The sequence below is a fragment of the Diabrotica virgifera genome, chromosome 1 (genome assembly GCF_917563875.1).
Source record: "Diabrotica virgifera virgifera chromosome 1, PGI_DIABVI_V3a".
Taxonomy (NCBI): Eukaryota; Metazoa; Arthropoda; class Insecta; order Coleoptera; family Chrysomelidae; genus Diabrotica; species Diabrotica virgifera.
In genome coordinates, this window is record NC_065443.1 from 305544434 (window position 1) to 305560303 (window position 15870).

At 34.6% G+C, this 15870-nt stretch overlaps 1 protein-coding gene across 8 annotated transcripts in view; it reads right to left on the reverse strand.

The window, feature by feature from the left end:
• The window catches only part of LOC126885870 (anoctamin-2-like), a 106516-nt gene that overhangs the window by 31464 nt on the left and 59182 nt on the right, over window positions 1–15870 (reverse strand). For all 8 annotated transcript variants that reach the window (XM_050652656.1, XM_050652691.1, XM_050652680.1 and 5 more), the window contains 3 exons: window positions 12440–12721; window positions 8180–8465; window positions 1283–1535 (listed from right to left, as the gene is read on the reverse strand). In XM_050652656.1, coding sequence (XP_050508613.1) covers window positions 1283–1535; window positions 8180–8465; window positions 12440–12721 — 821 coding nt within the window. The remainder of the gene's footprint in view (window positions 1–1282; window positions 1536–8179; window positions 8466–12439; window positions 12722–15870) is intronic.

Sequence of the window (15870 nt, forward strand, 5' to 3'; positions counted from 1 at the left end):
TTCTTTGTATTCACTACTTTCAAATAAACGTGATTAAGAAGCTAAATTTTAAACTTCGTCACATAACTTTTGCGATTAAACTGTGCAATGCACAAATCCGCACCTTTTTCTTTGAAAAATTCATAACCTTTATCATGATAAGAATAAAAACTTGAAGCAGGTACCCTTGTCTTCAGAAATGTTAGAGCTATATACTGTAAAAATTTCAGAAAAACATATTAAAATAGAACAGAGGTGTAGCGAGGTAAACGCAAAAAACGTGATTTCATTTTTTTTTATTTTTAGGTTAAAATTGCGAATTTGACAATGTTCCCCCATATAAAATTCAAAATAAACCTCATTTTCGTTTTCAGCACCCTCGAAAATATAACGTATGAATAAAATTAGCCATTCGCCCCTCCGTGGTCAGTATCTCGAAAACTAAGCGCTTTTTTGAGTTTTTTGAGGGTGTCCCGCTCGTGTATAATATCACAAAAAATTGTAACGTGATAGTATGAAAAAATAGAGGATACGGCAACGGTGTTACAAGTAATGGTCGGATCCAATGCCAAAATCTACACAGACATATTAGGGTGCACTAATATCCAAGATGTCCCACTTCTGTTGTATATAGGTATGTATATGAATTTATTAAAATTCTTAAATCAAAAACAAATCAATCGTGTTTATTTCATTTATAAAAATGTATGTTCTTTGATTTGTATAGTCGTATAAATTGTACAGATTATTGTCGGATAGATAATACGTAAATCATTTTTTATTATAGCGCCATCTATCAACAACTAGAATAAATATTATAAATGAGTATAATCACGGACGTACCTATTTTTCTGTCACTTCCAGCTTAATGCGTTAGAAAGAAATCGAAAAACTGTGACGCACCGAAAGACGCCCTAAGAAAAAGTATAAGACTTTTAAGTAACTACGGTCAATCATCAACCGAGATGGCAGTTGAGTGAAAGATATGGAAATGAAAATAGCACGGGGAACAAAGTCACGAAAGTATTCCATGGGGTGATATGGAACAATACTCTAACCAAAGAAGTACAGCTGAATTGTACTTTATCTGGGAAAACAGAAAGCTGTTGGGAGATTGAAAACGACGAACTCATAATGTGAACAAGTCGAAGAAGCAGAAGGAGAACTAATTATACTATATTAGGGAACGGATTATTTGAATAGTTCCATAATCTCTCCAACTGGAGTTTTGTAGAGTGCCACAACGTTAGTAAGAATTGCGAGTAAAATAAACTACTAAGCAGCTAGTGAAAATGCTACTTACCCATCTCTAAATATTCGCTAAATAAGCTACTTTCAGCTTCGGTCAACTTATAATCTTCCGTCCACTGATTGCAGCTTATTAAAGTCACTTCGTCAGTTTTAGTCTTCTCAATACCGGTAGTGACAACGAAAGTTTTGTACATCTTTAGACATAATGGTATAAGCGTTTCCATGACGTTGTTCACTGCTTGGTTGCCGATCATGATGATGGCCAATTGCATGGTTAGTTCCATAAGACAACCGCCAGGATTGCACTAAAAAAGGATAGGTACTTATTACATATTACGGTATTATATTATATAATGATTATAACGTAAAATGATTCATAAAAACACTAATTATATTCTAGATTTTATACCCAGCTTATCGTATTCGTCTTTCGGAGTGAAAAAGAATGTTTTATTTAAGTCTGTCAAGACGATGTCGCCAACAGTGTCGAACTAACACCAGGGAAGATATTCGCTGAAACGAAGGGTTTCCTACTTGCCATTCGAAATCAGGTTATACTGTAGCAGTTTTTTGGCCACTGTGTATATGATGTATATTTTATAAAGTTTTATTTAACATTTCAAATTGCATTTTAGATCTTTGAAAGATCATAGACATAATTCAATTGTTTATTTATACTGACAAATGCCGCTAAGCGAAACCAATCGTCATATCTCTCTTATCCCACGAATTCTCTTTTCCTCTCAAATAATTTAAACATTATATTACAAACAAAATGTTAACACAAACGAGATTAAAGTTTTAATATAACGAGAAGTTCGCCAACTACAGAGGTTTTGAAATTCAAATAAGAAGAAATCCAATTGTCTTCTCTACTACTGGTGCCATTCCGAAGAATCTTCTAGACAAAATTAAAAAGATCTTAGTTAAATCTCTTAACAATACATATCAACAGTGGTAGGGGAGCAAAGTATGCTAAATGTGCAGTCACTCGAGCGTTATGGAGACCTATTGAGTTGTGAAGAGTAGGTCCTAAAACCAAAAAAAGTTAAGTAAATTTCTCCATTTTAGTGGGCGCTTGCCATTTTTTAATTTAATTTTCCATTTCCAACAATCGTTTTTTCCGATTATAACGCCATCTATCCATAATTCGAAAAAATGTTTCGAATAAAAGTTACTTATTTTTACGCAAGAAATCCAAATCTGCAATAAAAAATGGGGGCTCCTATTTAAGATTTTAAAGTAACCCCCCACCCCACCTCCATGGGGGTTCATGTTTGGTGCCATTCGATAGATTTTTCAAAAATATTGAATAAGTGTATTTTACAGTTTTTCGATCTGATGTTCATTTCGCGAAATATCGCGGGATTCGTTTTTAAAATATTAAATTTACCCCCCACCCCTCTCCGTGGGAAGTCGTTTTTAGTATAGTTCGATAGATTTTTAAAAAATATTGAGCACGCATTTTTTAGTTATTCGATCTGTCATTCATTTTGCGAAATATTCGCTTTTTTCTTGGGAAATTTTGGGACTCACCCATTTCCTTACGCCTGGCTCAAATCGTCAGATTTTTAAAATATACACTCTTTTGCATGTACTTAACTTACGTTATCTTAATCTGACAATTTCGAGTTTTTTTAAGGATAGATTTTTTTTCGGGACCCCCTTAACGAACTCCCCTGTGTTAAGAGCCAATATATGGTAGAGGTACATCTGCAGGGTACCAGGTTTCTCCCCATATGCTAATCTGACGCGCTCGAGTAACTACAAAAATCCCCGCTTGGGCTCCCCTACCACAAAAACCAAATTTAGCTTTGGAACATCCCTAAAAAATTAGTTTTTCAGTGTTACTTAATCTTCAGAGATACAGAGCTCAATCCTTTTGATCATCATTCATTCTTCGCTTGTCCACTGGTGGACATATATCTCCCTCATAATTTTCCATCCATTTCGATCTTTCGCCTCTTGCATCCAATTCCTATGACAACGTTTTAGAATATCAGTCTAACGTGTTAATGAACGACCTCTGCTTCGGTAGGCATTATCTCTTGGTCCCCACTCCAGTATCCGCTTTGTCCATCTGTTATCTGTCATTCGAACTACGTGACCTACCCAGTTCCATTTCAGTGTTGCTATATTCTCTCTACTGCATCGGCCACTCCTGATCTTTGTCATATCAGACGGTTTGGGCTCTTGTCTCATAGTGAAACTACCAACATAACACGCTCCATCGCCCTTTGAGACACACGGATCTTTTGCACTGTTCTGCTGATCATGTCCAACGTTGCCGCTCCGTAAGTCAACACTGGCAAAACACACTGATTAAAGGTTTTTCTTTTAAGGTATATTGGTACTATATGTCAGACGGTTTGAAAATATGGTTCAGCTTGCCGAAGGCTGCTTATACGACGGAGAAGCTCAACGGTTTGGTTATCTTTTCCTATGCGAATCTCAGGACCTAGGTATTTAAACCTGGTCTAGGGATCTTGTTCCTACGCATATATATTCGCTAATTACAAGATTTGTCATCATCTGGCCCCTGATTCTAATTCATTTCGATGTCGCAATTTATAGCGATTCTTATTCATTTCGGTATTAGTTGCAACTGGGGATATTAACGTTATCATTTTGACACTGCTCAGAATTTGGGTTGGCCCTCCTGTTTATTGGATTTATTGGCTATGCAACCACCGTAACGTTTGTTGATAGTCTGGGCAAATTATCGAAAAAATGTCATTTTGGGAGAAGTTATTTACCAGCTATTTGATTGCTAAAATCGAATCTTAAGATTGCATATATTATATTAGTAATACGGGGTATGACGTATGACAAGTCCGCAGAAAGTGTGTTATTTTATTTATAAACAAATTATCACTCCTAAATCTTCTTTTTTTTCAATTAGTGCTCTGTAACTCCTAAGATTTTTCCTTTAAGCCAAAAACACTCAAATAAAAATTCACCGCAATTTAGTTCTGCACAGTTAGTTATCTGTGTATTCTGCAAGTTATTTTTTTTTCCGATTTCCTCCAACAAAAATTTTACTCGGAAAATCCGAGTTTTCCCAAAAAAATCTGAAATTTTCAATTAAAATTTTAGGAAAGTAATTATTTATCAATAATTAAATAAATTGGTGACACGAAAGATTTTTTATAGTAGATTATATATCAGGAGGCCGGCGACAATCTAACCAATAGTTTAGCAATAATTAAAATGTTAATTAAAAAATTTCGGTCGAAATAATAACCAGAAAGATTATGATACACCAGAATAACTATGAGTTTCGTATAAAAAGCACTACATATACCTATTCAACGTACTTTACAGAATTGAAATTGGACTATTTGAGCGGTCTCAGGAATGTTATTATGAAACAATTTTTTGGCTATAAACAAATGGAACCCCTCAGAAAATATTAGATTAAATTAAATTAAGTTAACGCTGTTGAAAAGGGCACGGCTTCTTCTTCGAAGAAAAAACAAATCGAATTGAGTGGTTTCAGGTATAACCGGTCAAATTTGACCGGCATTGGCCATAAACAACAACATATTGGTTATAAACAACACGATTTCAATCTTTGAACCATTACCTTTTTATTCCGGTCCTCTTTGTACATAACAAATTTTCATATCTTCAAGACACTCATAACAAAAAAGATTTATGTCACTAAGTTATTTAATTATTGATAAATAATTACTTCCCTAAAATTTTAGTTGAAAATTAAAGATTTTGTTTGGAAAACCCGATTTGTCCGAGGAAAATTTCCGCCGAAGGAAATCGAAAAAAAATATCTATGTGCAAACTTAAATTACAGTGAATTTTTATGTGAGTGCTTTTGGTTTAACGTTAAAATCTTACAGAGTTACAGAGCAAAAAGATTTCGGAGCGCTAATTTGTTTATAAACCAAATAGCACACTTTCTGCGGAATTTGCATAGCTATTATGTATATGAAATCTTAAGATTTGATTCCAGCATGTCCAGCAATAAAATAGCTGGTACATAATTTTTCTTGTTTTATACTAATTTTCCCAGATTATTACCTTACATCTTTCATTGAGTTGATAATTCACATTGTGAAAATTGTGAATTATTATTATATTTCTAATTTAATACTATTCTATCTAATTCCTCCAAAACCAGCAAATTTCCATAAAACCCAGCCATATTAATACCTTTTGCTTTAGTTTTCCTTGCAAGAAACAAACAAAACACATCTCCTAAACTAAACCTAACCTCGCTTTCGGCCATTCATTCATGTCCGTGTCACAAGAATTTCGCCTCGAAATTATAATATCAACCACTTTTTTGGAGTCGCTATTAATTTCGATAAGTCGCTATATTATGACATCATTTCGTTAGTTCAACTAAAATCCACAAGGCCCGCACAGTCGCATTTCAACGTCGCCATATTGATTGCGACTTGTTTTCAGTCGAAATTTGAATTAGAATCAGGGCCCTGGGTTTTAGATATATTTATTTTTAATCCCCTTTCTAGAGAGGAAAGGTAGAGCTGATTTAAAAGTTTTTTGGTCTCATCTATCCTATCAGCTATTAGTATTCTTGTTCTCATGATCATTTTTCAGTGCGTCATTAATTATGACGTAATATACTGTATTGGGTATCATAGAAAAAAGTGTTGTCTGATTTGGTAGAATGCGATCTTACCCTTCAAAAAATATGTCACGTATTTCAGCACCTGGGAAATTGGAAGGATACTACAAATCTGGCCTCCACATAAGTGGTCTGTAGCTTCGTCATGATAGGTGTGAAATTTTAAACGTTCGTGCTGTTGATTGGATAGGAAGGGTAGCGTTATCTAGCCTCCACGCTAGGTACACCATAGCCTCCATACGGTACTTCCAATATTTAATATTATTTTATTAAAGTGGCCAATAAAGGTAAAACACAAACAACTTTTGTTTCTTAATTATTTATTTATACAATAATGTGACATTTTACATAGAAATATTAGTATTTAATTTCGATTAAATATATGTTTACTTGTTTATCGGCTGCACACAACAGCTGATCGGCCATTAGACCCAACAACAAAACGCGAAATAAAATGTGTATTTTAAAACTGTTGGATAAACAGTACCTACAATCAGAAAAACTTACCTTTAAAAAGGTACTCGATTATGAAATAACAAAAATATCAAAAAACACGACTGAATATCAGCTTTTTATGGTGACACAAACACAAACACCAAACACATCACATTATAACCGACCATATAAAATAAGTGAACGACAACGAACGAACGAACACGAACACAGATTACAGATTCACAGATAGCGCACGATTTGTCAAAAGTCATGTTCCACCAATCACAATGCCGACATCAGCGCCTCTGACTAAACGGAAGGAAAATAAATACGATTACATGTTTTTTATTAGAGTTAGCGGGGCATGTTGGGTATGTCGAGACTTATTTCATGTAATTATTGACGAATCTGACAGATGTCACAATCGTACTTAGCCATAGGTGAAAAGCTTGTGGAATTAAACTAATTAGTAATTTAGTAGATTTGATTTTTACACAATATGTTAACATGTAGGTATTTTTTATAAAGGGGAATAAAATTAAAAAGTAAACAATATTGTTAATTAAATTTATAAATATGGAAACATTAAAAAATGACACAAAACTGTCCATAAACTGTGTTTTTATCTTCTTCTCTAGGTGCTGTCTCCGCTTCAAAAGTTAGCAATCATCAGAGAGATCTTTATTTCTGAAACAGCGGCTCTAAATAATTCATTGTTATTACATCCAAACCAGTTCCTAAGGTTCTTCAGCCATGAGTTACGTCTCCTTACTATGGATCTTTTTCTTGCATAATGACCTGGAGTATTAGATAACATCTCTCATCACATGTCCCATATATCTCAGTTTTCTTCTTATTTGTTAGTTCTCGTTCCTTATGCGTAAGTCTCATTACCTCCACGTTGGCTATTCTATCTACTCATGAGATATTTAGCACTCTTCGGTACAAATCGAATGTCTCTAGTCTCCTCACGCCAATGACTAACTTTTAACGAACTAAATTCTAAACCAAAACACAAAATAATGCACAAAGACGTTGTGAAACACAAGTGAAGTCGAATTCGAAATTTCAAAATGACAGGTACACAAAATACTGACCTGAATAATAACCATCACTTGACTCTTTGACACTTCTAAAAAATGGCCAAAATGGACGAAGTTTTTGTCAAATGTTCCTAATACGTGTATTTGATTGGCTAGAAAAAACGCGCTTTCTAAATATCAACGAATCAAAGGTAGGTTAGGAATAGACATCTTATGTATATAACCATTGTAATGCTGCATTATTTTTATGTTTAATCACGGAGCTACCGCTTTTTCCGTCTCATCTAACTTAATGCATTAGAGAGAAATCGAAAAACTGTGACGCACTGAAAAATGATCATGAGAACAAGTATACAATATCATCTGCAAACCTCAGATGGCTAAGCTTTTCTCCGTTTATATTTATGCCCTTGTCGGTCAGTTTTGCCCTTTTACATATATATTCCAAAAGCATAGGGAACAGTTTCGGCGATATGGTGTCCCCCTGACGTACTCCACGTTGTATCGGTAAATCCTTTTGATACCAGTGCTTAAATCTGGTCAACAGTACTATTAATCAAGTAAAAAGTTACTACCAGATAACATAACGGAGCAATAGGTGCAAATAAGTTCATGAAAAAATGCAGTAGGTACAAATGTATCAAGTCTACTGGTACAAATATACCTACGACGTCGCTCTCCGTTATGAAGAAAAATATCTTGCATCCAAGCACATTCGGTTTTTCACTGTTTTTTTAAAATATCTTAATAAAATAAAAAATACTAAAAACTTTATTAGTACATTGGTATCACATCGCTCTTATGTGGTAAAGTGTTAAAAGAAAAAATGTTTATGGATCTTAGTGTTTTTAAATGCCCTTACCTCTTCTTGTCGATATCCAAATATCTTGTTGTATTTAGCAGGATAACCTACAAACTTGCCTTTGATAAAAGCTATGTAGAAAATGGACGAATAATAATTGACAAACTGGAACATGTATATTTTGATCGTTAAACTTTCTTCGAACTCCGTTTGGGTTCTTTGTAACTCCATTTCGGTTAGCCATTGGGCCAACTTACCGTAGACGAAGTTCAAGATAACGATGCATGTTAAATTGATTAGACCAGCGGTTATAGGCACTACGTATATTCGATAACTTGTATTGTCACTAAAATAAAACAAGAAAAAATCAGTACAGTAATATTATATAGCAGGGAGTGAACACAAACTAGTCCTAGCAAAAATAAGAATGAAAATAACGCCAAAACATTTTATACAGGAAATCACCGAGGAAAAATTCAATGTAGAATCACTGTGGAACGATTCTACAAGAGAAATGTACCAAAGGAGGCTAGCACAGAAGATACAGCTGAAACAAATAGACGACATCGAGGATATAAACACGAGCTTGGAGAAAATTAAAAAAAAAACATTGAAGAGGCAGCAACAGAAGCTCTAGGAAAACGCAAAGTCATACTGAACAAAAGAAGCAACAACAATACACCATGGTTCAGAAAAGAAATAAAAGAGAAATGTAAAGAGAAGCGAGAGGCCTATATGAAATATAAAACATCAAACACTCCAGAATCCAGAGACACCTATAGAAGAATACAAAATGAAACAAGCAATTGGTAAGAAGAACAAAAAATGAACACTGGGAACAGTACAAAAAGGATGGAAAGCGACTTCTACGGAACACAAAAACAAATATGGAGATTCATAAGAAACCAACGGAAAGAAATGGCAGAATTGTAGGAATACAATAACATACCAGCAAAATAATGGCAAAGATACTTAACGGAACTGTCTAAAGGAAAGGAAAATAATAATCAAAACGATAACCTACCTGAATTAAGACACGAAATAGAAATCAGTTTTCAGGAAGTAGAGATAGCCATAAATTCACTCAAAAACAGAAAGTCACCAGGACCAGACGGAATAACCAACGAGCTTCTAAAATACGAAGGAGAAAGTATAACTCTACATAGATATGACAAAACTTATACAAAACTAATATTGCACTGCAAGATACCAGACACATGGAGTAACAGCATAATGATACCAATGTTCAAGAAAGGAGATAAAGAGGACCCCAACAATTATAGAGGTATAAATCTACTGAACACCGCACTTAAGCTAACCACAAAAGTCCTAACCAATAAAATCAATAAACTAACAACTTTATCAGATGAACAACAAGGATTCAGATTCGGAAGATCCTGCCTAGACGCCGTATTTGTACTGAGACAAATCACAGAAAAGGCCATTCAGTACAATAAACCAGCATATCTATGTTTTTTAGATATGCTATTTTAAGAAACAGGCTTTAAAGCCTACATACAAGAAGGAAGAGGAAGAAGTAATATTATAAATACTCGTAGCATAGGCAATAGACAGGTAGCAGGTCACACTCTTCTGAAATCCCAGTAGAAGACAACGACATTGCCTTATGCTAGCTGCTAATTCTCCGTCCGTCCATCACTCATAGCATTTCCTGTCTGCCCCTTTAAAAATGCTCATACTATCCTTTACCAATTCGCACTGACCAGCACGGTAGAGTATGGCTAAAATCCAAACAAAAAACACGGCCCTTAGTCCCCGGCAAGTGAGCTGATTCTTGGTCAAGATAGAGATCAAGAACGTAAAAAAGAGATGCGAAGAATCTCCAAGTCAGATCAGGCTACCATGGATGACGACAAATGCATATCGGAGAAAAACTGTCAACGGAGGAAAAGTTATTGGAACCAGAAGAATGATACATAACAGACATATTAAGAATATCTAATAACTTAAAGGGATTAACCCAAGAATAATATTCTGTATATTGACACAACAATAAAACCAGCATTAAAATAAGTCAAGCCTATGTCTCTACATTCACACACTCGGACGAGGAAGTGAAAACCTTACGAAAACCTAGAGGCCAATAAGACTGGCGGTAACTACACAGAACCTAATAATGGGTGACTTTAATGCTAAGTTGGGATACAAACTGGACGAAACGGAAATTGCAGTGGGGCCCTACGAATTAGCACAAAGAAATGAAAGGTGAGAAATGTTTTTAGGGTGAAGGTTGACCTTCAAGAAAATGGACCTGGTCCAGTCCAGATGTGATTTGGGTTAAATCTTAATATTTTGAGGTCTAGAATCTACAGCTCAAAAGATTGGACATTCTGAATGAATCACCCTATATAGATCGTTTTTGTGAATGCAATGTCGATATTTAAAAGAAGCCATAATTTAATTTAGTAACTTATTTTACTATCTTAAGGCTCAGTTACACGACGCGCGACGTTAGTAACTCGTACGAGTCACTAAACCGGCTACTGACTTTTAGTACTCTTCTTGCATAAATTGGTGTTTTATATTCCAGTAGAGTACTCGCTGCGAGTGTTCATGCAGGAGTCGAGTAAATAGAAAGCAATCCTATTTACTGAAACGAGTAGGTTCTCCCACCAATATTTCTTCCACGCAATACTCGACTGTATGATGCTGTAGCACCGTAGAGACAGGTTACACGCTCGCACGCTCCTAGTAGTACCAGCACACAGTGGTTCCAAACGCCGAAAACGTGGTCATGAACCTTTAAAAACGTATATTGTTTATATATTTTGGAATTACTTTCGGTCCTAAGGGTTTTTGGCATCGCTGATTACGAATCTGGCATTATTTTTTCTGAAAAACAAAATGGCGGATTCAACAGGGCGGAAAGAAATTGAAAATATCAATCAAAAAGGAAATTTTTTTTGCCAAATTTGGTAGGTTAAGGTCGCTGATTACAAATCTAACTTTACTTTTTTTTTAAACAAAATGGCGGATCCAATATGGACGAAAGAAATTTGAATATTTTATTTTAGCCGCATTTTTGTTTAAAATTTTATATTATAAGGGACTTTTGAAACTGCTGATTACCAATACATTTTATTTATGAAGTACAATATTCAGAACCTATTACTTATGTACAACTGCCCATACATACTCAACAATCGCCAGAATTATGTAATATGCGTCATTTCCCACTTTAGTATTCAAACAACTGCCAGCAATGCATAGGCAGTTATAGGCAGTTAAACAAAAGTGATTCTGTATCTCCGTACTATATACTTTAAGATTAATAAACATTAGTCGCAGAATTATGCAGAATTTTGTACTTTTTGAATGCATCTTTACAAAATTTTAATTATTTTAAGTATATTTTCACTATTTATGCATTAACAAATTTAAGGCATCTATTGTTAATAAATGTTGATTTTAGTTACATCTTACATTACTACATACTTAAAAAAGAAGAATCTGCTTTACAGCGATAAAATTGATAAACCACAAAACGTTTTACAGCGTTTTTAATATAGCGTTCTTTTTCACTTTCTCTGCCGACCAAAATAACCCCGGACATGACCCACTTGTTCCTGAGTTGTGAACCAGAATACATCTAGTCTAATCGTCATACCTGAATATTAGGACTCTACGATAGTATGAGAAAACAACTGTAAACATGAAAATCCCTAAATAGAGACTCCTTTTTTTGCCTCATGACCACGTTTTCAGCATTTGGAACCACTGTGCAGCAGTACCAGTGACCACTGGTACCAGCTCATCCAAAAACGATGTTATCATGTAGTAGACGCCACTATACATGTGAAACATACACCTCCAGTACTCGCCCCAGTAACTTGAACGAGATACTACTAACCTCGTGTAACAGAGCCATTAATTTCAATAATATTAAGTAAGATTTCAAATCATATAATACAACTCCTCATTGTTGATATTTTATGGAATTTGCGGTCATTAAACTTGAGGTATTACTGGTATTAGTCATGTTGTGACTGGCTCATTGACACATAGTCTATGCCTATGTCATTAAAAAACACTTGAACAATACATATTTTATTATTATTAGATGTTTTTTAATAGTATAAACATTAGTCCGTGAGAGTTGCAAACATTATTAGATGTTGTTGATATTTTTGTGCTATTTTAATTTTTTTTTGTTTTCTTGATATACTGTATTACAATTTTTTGAGTGCATTTCGATATACAGTTAATCCCTATAAAAGAGGACTTAGAGCAAGTTTAGAAATTTTTATTTGTAGTTATATACATATGGTACTATTTAGTGAACTAATAATTAAAACGTACCTATGGAGAAAGTCAGAAGTAACGATTGACATCCTATAGACGACCACTCCCGTCACTACACCGAGTGTTATCAGCGTACAGAAGAAAGCTGTGGAAAAACTTAGAATGAGAGACGGCAATTTGACTCTCCAGAAAGGAACCACCGGCTCTTGGAGTTGCGTAACGACGTTGAGTTTCTTCTTTTTAGCGTTGGCTAACTTTAGTAAGTATTCCGGTCTGGGTGGCTCGGCTTGCAGGTCGAAACCTGTGAGGCCCCATCTGTGGGCTATCTCGGCACTATACCTACAAAATTGAATACTATGGTTAGTATGGCGCACGGTTTGATAAAATGATAAAACTGTTGACAGCACCGTATCTTTCTATGACTCTTAGAAGGAACTCCTTAAAAAGACAGAGGCTTTTGAACCGTGAGTCTACAGGCGTGTTCTCAGAGTTTCTTGGACGGATAGTCACAAATCAGGCAGTGCTGAAAAGAGTGAATACTGAACCTGAAATCAATAATAATAATAATAATAGTCTACCGTTTACCGTCTACCGTTTTATACCGCTAACGAGGTTTTGGGATTCTAGCAGGGTAGTCTGCTATATCTAGGGCCTACGTTTATACAAGGAAGGTAACAGGGTCAGTGCTACGTTTAAACCGCCTATTATTACCCCTAGTTTTACCCAAAGTACTAATTTTATTCAGGCTGAATCGACATGTCGCCTCTTTGCTTCAATAACGTGACAAGTCCAAAAACTCAATATTTTTTTTATTTGATAATTAAAACCGCCGTGTCAAACTTTATTTTCTCCAAAAACGCGGTATCTATTCAGTGAGTAATAGCAAATGTATGAGGAAAAGAAACAGCGGAACGGTGCTACATTGCGATATCACGTTATCTCTTTCTTCCGAGTGCTTGGCTTCAAAAACGAGACAAGACAGTTGTCATTCCGCAAGCGAAGCCTAGTTTTTCGACAAAAAAGTGATATCACGACGATATTACATTGTGATTGCAAAGGTATGTATTCATTCAATAATATTTTTTGATTCTATAGTGTGATATGTTTATTTTAAAACAGTGTTGTTGAAAAATGTCCATGGAGTGTGAATTGGTATATACCTTCGTGTCACACTGTTGCTGAAAATATATAAACTTTGCTTTGTGTTATCTAAGGACACCACGTTGTATATGATAAAAGTTTTCCCAGTACAAAAAAACAAGTTCAAGTTACATTCTGATGTTTCGTTCTTCCAGAAAAAAACATTATTTTTATGGGGAATATTTTTGAATATTACATTGTTTATACTAAAATAAATAACTAGTATGTACTTATTTTTTCAGATGGAATCGTGATCTAAGAGGATCCTTGAACTTGCAATGGCAACCGAGAAATCGAACATTCCTGTTCTAATGACTAAGACAGGTATGTAAGTTTTAGTTATCTACGAAGTATTTAGGCACCCATTAGACGATAGGTTTTGTTGTCATTCATCGCCGATTCTGGCTATGATTGACCGATAACTTGTGTAAAATTTAAATATCTGTGTTAGGTAGGGTATGCCTAACAGGTTTACGTATATGGCAGTTATTACTATTATTTTCTTGTTTTATTCTTATCTTCTATTATATACTATTATTAAATTAAACGTACCGTTTTTTAGATAATGGCACAACATAAAACATACAGAATGGAACTTCAAACATAGAGGACTCATTGTTAACAGAAGGAAAAGTTGACTTAACATTTCCGAATCGTAGTCGTTGTGATTCGACTAGCTGTAGTTCGTCTAGTGACTCGTCAACCAACTCATCAAGCCCTTTCAGTGAAGGTAATTTTATGTATTCAATTAATGGTCATTTCAATGTAATCAAAAGCATTTCATTTTTTTAACTAATTTCAGTAATATTCTATTCAATGTAATCAAAAGCATTTCATTTTCTTTTACCTCATTCTGGTAATATTCTAACCATAATTTTCTATACAGATAGCGACGACTCCGTAAAAGACCCAGACTATGGAGATGCAGAACTAAGACATCGTAATCGAAGAAATGCTTCATGTTCTGACGAATAAGATTTACCTATTAGCATAAGAAATCAAGACAATTTTTTATGTGAAAATGTGAATCAGCCACCTAGGGAAGATCATGAAATGATACTTAATAACCTTATACCACTACAAAGTAAACCGTCTGATAAGGAAAATATAAGCGCCCCTCAACAGAAGTTAACAAATCCAGATTGTAGTCAAAATAAAATAGGAAAGAAAAGACGAAGACAAGAAGATAATTGGCAAAAAAATGTAGTAAAGAAACTGAGAAATTGTGGAAAATCTTATCAAACACTAAAGGCAAAGAAATCCATTCCAGAATGTACATTGAAACCACCTTGCAGAAAAAGTTGTGCTTTCAAATGTCGGTCAAATATCACAGAGGAGCGACGTTTGCAATTATTTAAAGAATACTGGGATTTAGGAAACATCGAAAACAGTGGTAGTTTATCGCAAAGAGTGTTGCAGTAGTCGTCCCAAAATATCATTACCTTAAAATGGATGCCGATGGGAATGTTGCACCTTCTCGTGACAATAATAACGCTTTCTTTTTAATTGTTGCTGGTGTAAAGACTAGAGTGTGTAAACTATTTTTTAAAAATACTTTAGCAATTAATAACCGGCCTATTGAGACGGCCTTAAAGAAGAAAAATAGAGCCAGCAGCATTTCAGCAATGAAATATAATTGCGGATGTCATGAAGTTCTCTCACATATAGAGAAAGAAAATGATAAAAAAGACAATACAATTCTGGTCGCAGTGTATGACTTGAAAGTAGTGTTCCAATGCCCCAAAAGGGAGATCTCGGTCTGCTACTATAAATCGACATTGAATATTTTTAATTCAACCATATACAACATTCAGAATAACTGTGTTGAAAGCTATGTTTGGGATGAGTCAAACGCCCATAGAGTTGTGAATGAAATCGGTACATGTGTTTACAAATACCTTAAGAAAGTTTCAGAAACAGTCAACAATTTGGACGTTGTGTTATATTCTGATAATTGTGCAGGCCAGAAAAAAAATAAATTTATTTCCTGTATGTATCTATACACAGTAAAAACAATTGAAAATCTTAACTCAGTAACGCATAAATATTTGATAAAAGGGCACACCCAAAACGAGAGAGATCCTGCTCATTCTCAAATTGAGAGAAATTAAACGTCAATTAAGATGCAGCCCTATGTAACGGCTCTAATTAACTTTTCTTTACTGAAAGATGAACATAATGAGACAGTAAAACTAGCAGGTTTAAAGGTGAATCAACTTAAAAAAAGCGAACCGATGCTATATTTTTTAAAAATTCATACGCTGACAAACAATTTAAGAAAGCAATAGTTATTAATAAAGAGAAAAAGAGCAAGAATTTGGAATTGAGAGATGCATACAGCGCAAAAC